Genomic DNA, 12,182 nt, shown 5'->3' on the forward strand with positions numbered 1-12,182 from the left:
CAGTGTAGAATAAAAACCTGGGCTCACTGTACACTAATTGTCTCAGCTGGACAACAAATAATTTTATTGATGTTTGAAAAGAAATGCACGCACATCTTCTAACATTTGTATCCAGATTTATTCACATAAACACCAGCGCCTAATAAAGACATATTTGAAAGAAAGGCAAGAGAAAACAGGGGTGTTGAAGTCCACAGATATCTGAGAATAAAAAAACATATAAGGCACAATTCTACTTCTGTCCCGTATAAAAAGACCCTTTAAATGAACCAATGACCCTCAGATGAAATCCCTTATTAAAAAGTCAAACCTCTCTCAGATGTCACACAATGTGTAAATACAGTATTGCACTTGTTTGTTTGTTTTAGTTTCTTTGGATTTCTTTGTGAAACAGTTTTCCCACCACACGTGGGACTTGGTCAAATTATTTTTGATGATAAGAAGATAAACAAAAAAACAGAAGATTGCAGCAGGTGACTTCTTGGACTTTTTGATTAAATATTAGAGTAACGTTTCTATTCAACAATTAAACCAAAAAGAAATTACCCTGATAAGTGTTCTTGGTTTTCAAAGCCAGAGATGAACTGATCTGAAGTAGATCATGAGGCTTGTTGGAGTACATAAAGCTAGGAGTGCACAATCAACACAACCAACATTTGGAAACTTTGTAGAGATCTTCCTACTCACTGTCAGCCCTGCGTTAGCGCTGCAGGATTTTCTTTGTATGAGCAAAGGCCTGCGGTCTCAGTGGACTGCAGGTAAACAAGGGCAAACAACATATGTAAAAAAGGAGGGAGTGTTTTGAAATTTTAAAAAAAAAGTTGGGTGCACCTTTTCTTGCACTCGTAAACACATGCGGTCACTGAGAACTCTGCTGCCTACTTCTGAATACCCAGACCAGACCGCATGTACTCGTACACCACGTAGCTAATGCTGACGGCTGGTATGACTTTCATGAAATTGGGCAGGATGCCGCGGTAAAGTCCAAAGAAGCCCTCCTTTTTCATAATCTTCTTCACCATCAGATTCATCGGCAGCTGCTCTGAGCCCTCAACAGAAGCTGAGAAAAGAAAGGTAAAGCCAGATGAGTGAAGAAAAAGATCTCCTCATGTTTAAAATCTCTAGATTTTAGAAGTATTGGCTGCTTATAAGCAGCATATGTTTGAAATTAGCTTAGATTAAAGAACTGAAAATTGTTTTCCAAGTGTAAATGTTGATGACTTCAGAATAAAGCACAAAGTCCTCAGTTAAACCTCATAACCACGGTTTTAAGGTTATTTAACCCCCTCTGTGGACAGTTTTGAAGTATTTCTTTTATTTGAATGATACCTCATTGAAGTTAAGAGACAAATGCAAAATAAAACCTATTCCAGTATATTTATGTGGATACTTTTTGGTGGCCCACCATGTTTCAGGTGTTTTATATATCATCATTTGGAAGTCTTAAATTATTTAAACAGAACTTCTAAAGAAACAATAATACTTGACATATTTTACAGTGCTATTTTTTTTAAATTGTAAAATGCAGAACCAGTTGGTAAAAAACAAAGTAGCCGATACTGCTAATCAAATGCACTTGATTACTAATCATCAGCCAGTATGAGCACCTGTATTAAAGCAGAAGTTTTGGCAGTTAACACAACGCCAAGGAGGAAAAACATCAGCAATGATCTTAGAGATGCAACTGTTGCTGCTCATCAGTCTGAGAAGGGTTATAATCATCCTGCAGTGAAAAAGATTATCCACAGAATGTATGATGCTCAGAGAAATTGCAAAAAAAGAGCAAAACCTTACGAGAGCTGTGCACAAATGCAGCAAAGCTTAATGACGAGAGACTAATGAAATCAAACGGAAAACCTCAAGCACTTAAGACCTGTTAAGAATCAGGTGATGTTTTTTAAATCATGTTTTTAAATGATGTCCTATAAAAACTTGGGGCTTTTTTCACATTACTGCAAGTAAAATTTAGATAAAGGGCTTGTTTATGATATTTTGTACTCTTGTAGTTTTACTTTAAATGGTCTCAGCACTCATTCAGGTCCTTTACCGTTTCCTCTCTTGAATACTGAAGCACATGCATGGCTCAAATGTCTAATAAACAGAGTAGTTATAAAGAACTCACATAGATTTATTAATTTTCCATTTAAGCAGAGATTTCATGAAAAAATCTTGAATTTCCTCGTAAAACACTTTATAATCTCTGAACAACTCAGTGGCATTATGGTACTACAAGTTAAATGCAAGCATTAATAAAGGGGGCTATTTCTTTAATAAGGTTTGGTTCACCGTACCTTGTGCTTGCATGCGGGTTCGGATCAGAGCCAGGGGATAGCTGGCCAGCTGGCCGCAGGTGCTGGAAATGGTACCACAGCCCAGCAGCACCAGAACCCCTGGATTGGCTGTGTCTTTGGCATAGTGGGACAACCAGAAGTTCTTCAAGCTCTGGTATGGAATACACAGGAATGAATGACAGATGAGAGTGAGGGTTGATGCATAATATTTTGCAAAATCAGCACACAAGCGATGCTTAAACAGATTAAAATGGAGTTTTCTATGGAAGCATAGTGTTGTAGGTGATTCTGAACCTTCCGAACATTTTTCCAGACAGGAATGATTCATCAGGATTTACCTCATACACTGCCAGATCTATCCCAGCGTAGGGGATAATGCCCAGAATATTGGGAATGTAGCCCTTGTAAAATGCCTTCACTCCCTCATTCTTCAGGACTTTCTTGGCACAGTCAAACATTCCCGAGTACTGTCCGGTTTTCCTTAGGGTCATACGGGTTTTCATCACCTGAAGAGACAAAGATGATTAGTGTGGCTGTTTTACATCAGGCTGCACGTTTGACTTAACGTGTTACTGCATCTTTTATGCTACTGGATTGGTTAAGACATCTAAAATTTGTTTGGACACTAAGATATGATCAAACAAGACACATGAGGTAATTAACAAACCAATAAAACTGCACCATGTATAATGTGGGTGTATGCGTTAGTCCCCGTAGAGAAATTACTCCTCTGCATTCACTCAGTGAAGAAGTGGGCAGCCACCAATGGAGCGCCCAGGGAGCAGTGCGTGGGGACGGTAACTTGCTCAGGGGTACCTCAGTGTAGCCGTTCAGTGGATTCGAACCCCCAACCTTCCGATCATGAGGCAACCACTTTACCTACTGAGCTATCCCTGCCCCCATGTGTCTCCATATTTGATATGGAAACTTGCTTGCCCCTCCTGTGGTGCCTCCTCCTGTTACTATCATCCACACGTGCACTCTTTATGCATCTGTGCTGTAAAGACTACACTTCCACTCACCTCCATGGGGTAGATGGCAGTTTGTGCGGTGGCTCCAGCCAACGATCCTGCCATGAACCTCTCGTGGGACTTCACCTTACCCGGTTCACTGGACAGCAGCTTCTTATACTGGTGACACGGGAACATGAAAACCGAACGGCTCAGCAGGATCACACATCAGTGACAAAAGTGAGTGCTAGTGTTAGTAGTTCTCAACATGTAACATTTAACGTGAACATAAGCTGCGATTTATACTGGAGTCTGTAAAGAGGAGGAGAACTTACCTGTTCATAAGCCATGAATTTAATGGCTGTCTCGGGGGCGATCTTCATGACATTGATACCATTTCCTCTCCACAAAGAAGCCACCCCTCCTTCTTTTAGCATTTGCTTAAAGCCGCTGACCAGGCTGATTTTGTTGGTTGTAGAAGCGTGCACCTGGGGGGAAAAGCACTTTTAAGTTATAACTAAGCAGCAAGGGCTCGAAATTCAATTGCTGAAATTCAAAGTGAGCATCAGAATGGAGAAGAAGGGTGATTTAAATGAGTTTGAATATAGTACAGTGGTTAGCATATAAGCATGGATCCACGATGCCATGAATCATTGGGTCAGGCTGGTGGTGATGGTGTAATGGTGTGGGGGATATTTACTTTGGTACACTTTGGACCCATTGCTACCAATAGAGCTTACCTGAGTGCTAATGGTGGCCATTTCCATCCCTTTATAACCACCGTGTACCCACCTTCTGATGGCTGCTTCCAGGAGCATAATGCATCATGTCACTAAGCTTAAATCAACTGGTTTCTTGAACATGATAGCAAGTTTACTGTACTGATCACAATCCAATAGAGAGCCTTTTGGGGTGTGGTGGAACGGGAGATTTGTATCATGATGTGCAGCCGACAAATCTGCAGCAACTATGTGATGACGTCATGTCAATATGTAGCAAAATCTCTGAGGAATGTTTCCAACACCGTGCTGAATCTTTTCCATGAAGAATGAAAGCAGTTCTGAAGGGAAAAGTGAATCCAACCCAGTACTAGCAAGATGTACCTAATAAAGTGTCTGCTGAATGTATTTATATGGTATTTTTTAAAAACAGGATAACCCAAACTAACACAAGACCAGCATTTTGAAGCACACTTATCACCACATGGACCAATGCACACATTTAGTAAAAATCCAGTTCCTGGAGAAAAGGACCGATGAACAACCCAACAGGAATTTTATAAAATCTAAAAGAAATCTTGACCCACCTGCATGAACACCTTCATTCTGTCCAGAGGGGCGGTTCCTGTACGGGACACAGCACCCGCCACTGCTCCTGCAGACAGCTGCTTCCACCACAGACCTGTCGTCTTCTCTTCCTCTGTGAACTCATCTGGGATGGTGAGGCTGTCACCAATGTCCAAAACCTACACCCAATACAGTACAATCAAGTCACAGTCAAAGAGACTGACGGCTGAGAATAGACTGTCTATAAAAGATGCACATAGCCTCTGGGACAGTCTTAATCCTGTAACCTCTGTAATTATTAGTAGAATTATTTATTATTTACAAAAATAAATAAAATATTCACTCTTTAAAAAATAGAATACATTTATCAAATAATAAATCCAACATATATTTATTAATACTAAAAAATAAAATAAAAAATACCCCCATTGCAGTTCCACCTTTAAGGTCCAGTAAGACCATAAGTTGCTCCTGCACTTTTCTTTTCCCAAGCTAACTACTCAGTTATAAGGTGTTTTTTGTTTTGTTTTTTCACAGTGAACAAGTACCGGTAATGCTCTTTGATAATTGGGCTCGCTTGCTAGCACTGGCTAATTAGCGCTATCCCCTTTTCCAAAATATACAGAAAAAAAAAATCACGGAAATGGCCAAAATGTAAAATAAATAAAGGCTTTAACACAATCTAATGACATGTTGGCTAGGTCAATCATTTGGATACTATGCTGTTACAGTAAGTTTGTCAAAGAAAGCTAAATAGTCCCTGAAAGCTGGTGAAATTGCAGATTTGCGTGTGATACTACTGTCAAAACATAAGAGCTTTATTCTATATTCTGATTTTGTCTCTTACACTACCATTTTGAATCCTTTTAAATGCAGTTTAGAAGGAAGGAAGAACCCTTAAAGGCCCTTTCTGAACTGAGCGGTTTCTGTCACACTTCAAGCCTTATTATAGAACAAAATGGTTTGCATCAGAAGTTAGTGAGGGTGGTTTCTGCCTATGCAGCCACCCTTTGGAAAACCCAGGAACTATTTTAGCAATCATTAAACCACGTCTTTATTAATAAATGTAAAGGTGTCAAAACTAGACTACTCTGCAGATGAACTTTTAGCTAAGCTGGGCAGCCTCATAACCACACATTCCCAGCTTCACCTTAAACGTAATGCCTAGAAGGATGGGACACATGCCATATCCTTATCCAAAACTTGCATAACTACAGGTCCATGCTGCGAGATCAGTTACATCACTGCGCGTCACTGACGTAAAGTTGCCGTTTTGAGATCACAGATGCAGCAGGGGGGGTTTGGTTTTTGTTTTTTTTTACTTTTACCACTGCAGTAATGTATCAGCCTTTTTTTAAACAAACCACAAATAACAAATCTGCCCCCTTAAGACATTTTTAAGGCAGGAGTTGACGGCTAACATTAGTTTTAGTTTTATCTGCAAATAGAACACTGTGTTATAAAATTATATTTGGCTAGAAATTTGCCTTGGCACCCTTGAAGCTTATATTACCTGTGCATTACGTCAGGTATGATGTGTTTTTAAAGAATGCTAGTCAGCGGCTGGGCCTCTTCATACCTGACATGATGTAAAGGTGAAAATATTAACTTGTGTTCTCCGGTGGACATAATTGCTACACTATTTCTAAACTACCTCAACCATGCCTCAGCTAAAGATAATAATACTTTTACCCATGACCAGATGACAACCAAAACTCAACATCTGAATACAAGAACCTACCATGTCCACATCCACCTCATACAGCCAATCATCTTCCAAGTCGAGGAAAAACCAGCTTTCCTGACGTTGCTGTTGCTGCTGGTGAGGCTGCAGCAGAACCAAGGCCATCTCAAGCCTTTGATAAGGCTGCTAGCTCTAGCAGTTCTAACAAAGGACAAAGTCCCTCCTATAAACACCAGTTCTCAGACCCGTCAGGATCCTTCACACGATTCTGATCAAGGGCCCAGACAGAGGTCGACAGTCCGCAGAGCAACGCACTAAATCCAAAGAGCTTCGGCTTGAACGCTGGAAATAACAAGACCTTGTCATTGCCATAGATGCTCCCAACAAGTCATCAAGTCTCACAGACGCATCATCTCGGATTCTTCTCTCCTGTTCCTTTCTAGACTAAATAGTCTTCCTCTCACCTCCTCCAGTCCTCCTAAATGATACACTAATCCACCCACAGCTCAGGCTGAAATTAGCTCATCTCTGCCAAGCTTAGAAACCAAAGGTTAATTAGACTTCCGAGCTTATGCCAGTGAATGAACTCAGCGAACGCTAGAGATTAACCACTGACTGAAAGTGGACGCTCCTCTAGCACGCAACTGTACTTAAATATAGGCAGCAGCCCTTCAGGGTTTGATTATTCCCTGATAATCTAATAAAATGTCAGAGTTTCATGTTTGCTCCATTCAAGAAGATTTCTTTTACCATTCAGAGTTCATTTCATTCACAAGTGACAAATTCTTCAGACTCCTCCCCCCTTTCATCTGCCCTGGTCATGAACGAATCACACTACTCATCTGTTGCCAAAATTCCCCCAAATCCGTTATTGTGTGTCACCTCTCTGTGACAGAAGCCTGCACTGCAACTAAAATATTAACAGTATGCAGAGTTTAAACTTCAATATATATATAGATTTTTATTTTTTTTTTACCTAAAACACACACCAACCCATGTCCAATAATAATAAGAAATACGGCATCTTCTGCAACAAAACCAGCCATTGAAGTAGTGCAAAACAACACCTGGAATTGCCTGCACCAGCCACTGCAACCACACCAACTACTCAAACATCAGCAACAACTGCAACCATCTGAAAGTAATGCCAACTACTGCAAACAAAGCAAACGCTAAAACAACAGCGACACATACAGCATAATGTAGAGATAGTGAGTAGCACTCCTTACCGTGGTGTGCTTCCAGTAGCGGACGATCTCCTGCAGGTTGGTGGCTGGGTTAAACAGGAAGTGCTCTCGCCATTCATTCCAGTCCACAGTCATGGTGCCATCCACATCAATACTGTAGGTTAGATGCTTTTTTATTTATTTAAAAACTAAACCACTGAGGCTGTATACTTAATATGCCACTGCTCTACTTTCATGTTCTGCTACTGTCCTCACTGGCCCCTCCAGCCCCACTTCCCTCATCAGTTACTGCATTTTGTGTTTACTTTAGTTCCACTGTTATGTGTACTCCTGCACATGTGCAGCTTCAAGCTTTGCTTATGCAAATCCTGTGCATTACAGTTCAGTCCGTGCTGCAGCATGAACCACAACTGACAACTGACTGTATTTATATGTATTTACTGTTCTTGTGTGTGTGTGTGTGTGTGTGTGTGTGTGTGTGTGTGTGTGTGTGTGTGTGTGTGTGTGTGTGTTGATATTTTGAATATAAAATAATGATAAGATAAATATAATTAATATTTTAAAAATAACATGATAAATTAACGCACATGCTATAATACATGAGTGAAGTGAGCAAGCATGCAGGCCTGGCCAAAACCACCAGTAACATGTTTTTTTTCCTAGTTTCTGTAAATAATGAAGGATTTATGGAACAAACTGTAATTCTGATAAACACACAGGGGTTTTCAGAGTTTTAATCAATACCAGTAGTTCTTTTATTCTCACTAAACTGCTACTGTGTGTTAAAACCATATGTTACTCTTTCTTTACATCCAAATGTGTAGTGAGTTTGAGTATCAGCATGACATTAAACACACCAATAAACATATTCTGACTGACAAGACGTGGCTTGGTCCAAAGTCAGCGACCAGCCGTGCACTTGCAATTCGAAAATATTATTTTCTGGTGTCGACGCGCCGCGTCAGGAGTGTAAAACATCTTGCCAGCTCCTTATCATGTGCACTCACTCCTCTTTTCAGCCAAACCACACACTGAGCCAGTTATCAGTCGCTCACACGGTTCCCACCTTTAACTTGCGGCGCGTCAGGCTGCTTTCTTTCTCGTCTTGCTCGGGACACTGCTGTAATAAATAAATAAGCTGAAATACCTTTGAAGGATTTTCTCTGCATGCTCTTTGCTGATTTCCAGCCCCAGATCAGCAAGTGACTGCCTTATCTCCGTAATGTCTATACGACCTGTAGAAAGTAAGCATTTATTTCTACTTTTTCTCTTTTTGTGCATTTTCAATATTAAAATGTGCTACATATTAAAATGGCACCGTACCATCTTTATTTTTGTCCAAGCTCTTGAAGGTCAGTTGTAATTTCTTCTCATGTTCTTTCAGGTACTTGGAGAACTCGCTGAAGTCGAGCCCCTCATCTTTGTTTCTGTCTCCAGAAGAAATGATTTTCTAAAGGGGGAAAAAAACACACCCACACACAGAATATTAGCAATCATTCTGCTTCGTGTTGCCGTACCTCATTTGTTTGCTGCAGCCGGGTGTTTGACCTCCTCATAAGGCGGAGGGAGAGGTCTGGGTTCTGCTGAGCCATAAGGGGAGTCTTCCATCTCCTGCTCAAACAGCAGCTGGCTGATTGTGGCGGTTGGTGGCAGAATAACGCAGCAAAATGCTCCTTTACTTTATCTCAACTCACTCTCTGTGTTTTTAGCCTTCTGTCTGCCCGAGTTACTGCCATTGCTTTCACAAGTGTTGACGATGTCCCAAGATCAAGACAAAAAAAATCCATTGTTTCTCCAGGCTGAAGCGAATTAATGGAAACAAAAATAACGCCTGGTACCAAATCTGTTATGAGCATTGGCTCTTTGTTAAGACGTAAACCAGCAAATGAGAACTGTCAGTATGTTTGTATGAGAGCACAAAGGAGGAGAGCATTATAGTTTTGACAGATGAATTTTTGCTCCGAATGAGGGCACTGACCAAATTAGGTTATCTGTCTTACTACCCATTTATTACACAGTTATGTGCGGGGAATGTGCAGTTGTTTGATTAGTAAAGGTGGGACCTTCCACTTACAGTCTCAGCCCACAGTAAAAGTTCACCTTTGAGACAGCTTTAAAAATTCTAGAGCAGTTTTTTTTCCAATCCCTTCAGCTCTTTACAGACGCCTGGGTGTCCTGAGTGCCATTCCAGAGAATTCAGAGTTTGTCTTCACTACTCAAGCTGTTTTCAAGAAACTGAAGAAAATACTTTTAAGCCATGACAACAAAGCATGCACGTGGAAATAACCTCTCACAGATACTACACTTTCAGAGTAAGAGCATTTTCAGCAGCTACACAAAAGTGACTGTTTGTGACTGTGGAGGAGAGCTTTAGTGTTAGTTTAAGGACAAGACTGCTGTCAGATCTTTTGGAGCCTGTTGTGCAGGTATATGGACTTAATTGCCTTGCTCAAAGAAAGGAAGGGCATGCAACAATATTTAGAATCTAGATGGCTTAAGAAATGCTTTTAACCCTAACTAGGCATGGATAAACTTGAAAAACAAGTACTTAATAGTATGTCTGTGAAGGTTCTCAGTCATCCAGGTCATCGTATTCTAAGGAGATTGGAAAGAAAAGCGTCTGGACTTTTTTAAGTTTCTTGAAGATGTTTCACCTCTCATCTGAGAAGATTCTTCAGTTCTAAGAGCAAGAGCAAGTCCTTAAAAGCTCCCAAAGCTTCCTAGGAATTTGAACTTCTGCTGATGAGGTGCCGTGGGAACTTTTACTTTTTCCAACTTGTGAAAATATTACTGAGGCTGCACTACACCGCTCTCGCTTTTATCTCTGGCTGAACTGCAAATCTTAGGTGTCTAGAGGTCCAAAATAACCTGGGGTGTAACAATCAGCTGATGAGACGATTATGTTATAATTGCACTATTTTGTCAGTCAAAAAATTAGTACCACGTGCATCCTCTCAAAGACAGACCTTTGCCTGCGAAAATCGGACACTTGGTTAAAAGTCAGTGTAATGCGCACAAAAAATAAGAATCCAGTCATCATAAAGATCGGTAACGAAAACAAATAAATAACCTTCTAAGAGTCAATCTGACTGCACTTGGCTGCTCTGGCGGCTGTAATTTCACTTCTTTTAAGGTTAACGCTGCCGCTACAAGAAATATTTGTTGTGGTTTTCTCTCCGTATTTGGGATTTCTGCGCACTCCTGTTTGGATCCGTTACTCTACCTGAGCTGCCCCTTTCTCAGCCTTGATGCCCATAGCATCCAGGCCTGCCTTCAGCTCGGACACATCCACTTTTCCATCCTTGTTAGTGTCCAGCTTGGCGAACAGCTCTTCGTATGCTTTCGACGCATTGTCAGCGCATCGACAGTCCGTAAAAAAGAGCTTCCTCGCCACCTGATACATCTTAAAACTATAAATGAAAAACGTCGCAGGCCTGTAGAGCTCCACGCACACACACACACTAACAGAAACTGGGTAAGCAATCTGATGTGGCAACTGATTCCTGTGGCTTGCGCTTCTGGTTTCAGGACTTCCGCGGTGTAGCCTAGGGAAGTGATAGAAAAGTCCTTATGGGTCGGCGTCGGTGTAAAGTCCAGCGGGCACACGATAATGTGCAGATTTGGCCAACAGAGAGCTTTTTGTGGATGAGGTAGGAGCGCTGTACAGATCGGTGGAGGGACTCGGTTGACTTCGCCTTGGGAGACCTCCTCTTTTTAGTGCCCACACGCACACGCTCACGGAGACACACCCTTCAACAACAACACACGCGCACTGCTCTGTTACTACTACTCATGGGCGGCATTTCAACATTTCCTCACAAGTCAACTATAGCTTTTTCTCATCCTCTCAAGTCTTGTCCACCTTTAGGCGTTTTTACTTGGTTTGCTGTGGTGGAAACGTCCCCACGCGAACGCACGCACGCGTTCAGACTGTACAGTAGCCTAGTGTGCAAGGATCGTCATCCTGTACCCATCGGTCTGCAGTACAAAGTCGGTATAACTTATCTTTGTCTATCCGGTGAGTCATACTCAAAAGAATCCGGCAGCTGTTCTGGGCAAAATTAACCCCATAAGCTTGTAATTGCCTCAAAGCACGGGAGGGGTGCTCTTCAAGGCCACTTTGACATATTTTGTTTAAATCTTTCAGAGAAATTGTACATCTTCATGTTTAATTGGACCTTCCTTTTCTCTCATCCTGCTTGGGAACAGCTTTTTAACCGCTACTAGGGATGGGAAAAGTTTCTAGAATAACACATATGCTGTTAAATTGTGCAAGTTGTGCAACAGTTTATTGGCTGTACAGTTCCTACGATGTACCACCAGATGGAGACAAACGTCAAATAACTAAACAGCAGCTGGTTTTGCTTTCTTGTAGTAATCTGTCCAATCAGTGCTGCCGAAAGAGGAGGCGGGCTTCGGTTTGCAACAAACATAAAGCTGTTATCCTTTCACATCCGGTTAGTCATCAATAGCTTCAAAGTAAAATAACCAAGAAACAAAACGGCAACAGAGAAAAGGCTGACATATTAAAAAAAAGGCAAATGTTTGTGTGCTCCTGGGAATGAGAAAAGAGGATTTCTTAAATAAAGTGTTAGCTCTTAAAAACAAAAACAGGTCTTGGAATTGAAGCAACACATTTATTTGAATTTTAAAATCCCCGCGGATCATCAGAATCGCAAACACACACATCCACATATAAGCTACAAGATCTACAAAGCACTGTTTTACTGTTTTACTTATTATTGCTTTCTTTTAGTCGTGTGAAGCGAACCTGCAAAGTAAGA

General features: G+C 41.1%; 1 protein-coding gene across 2 annotated transcripts; it reads right to left on the reverse strand.

Moving 5' to 3' along the window:
• Positions 1-96: 96 nt before the first annotated feature.
• On the reverse strand, positions 97-11,421 carry LOC309692088 (mitochondrial adenyl nucleotide antiporter SLC25A24-like). 2 transcript variants are annotated; one of them, XM_082510271.1, is made up of 10 exons: positions 10,622-11,421; positions 8,722-8,848; positions 8,546-8,633; positions 7,441-7,552; positions 4,548-4,706; positions 3,577-3,729; positions 3,314-3,421; positions 2,630-2,797; positions 2,292-2,442; positions 97-1,060 (listed from the first exon to the last, which is right to left on the reverse strand). In XM_082510271.1, exons 1-10 carry the CDS (start codon positions 10,799-10,801, stop codon positions 879-881), a joined length of 1,428 nt encoding a protein of 475 aa, XP_082366397.1. In that variant the 5' UTR covers positions 10,802-11,421; the 3' UTR covers positions 97-878. The 2 variants fall into 2 exon arrangements, with proteins under 2 accessions (XP_082366397.1, XP_082366398.1); XM_082510272.1 differs by lacking the exon at positions 10,622-11,421 and adding an exon at positions 8,947-10,615.
• Between the last annotated feature and the right edge of the window lie 761 nt (positions 11,422-12,182).

This window comes from Aulonocara stuartgranti (assembly GCF_965226115.1).
Source record: "Aulonocara stuartgranti genome assembly, chromosome: 17".
In the NCBI taxonomy this organism is placed as follows: Eukaryota; Metazoa; Chordata; class Actinopteri; order Cichliformes; family Cichlidae; genus Aulonocara; species Aulonocara stuartgranti.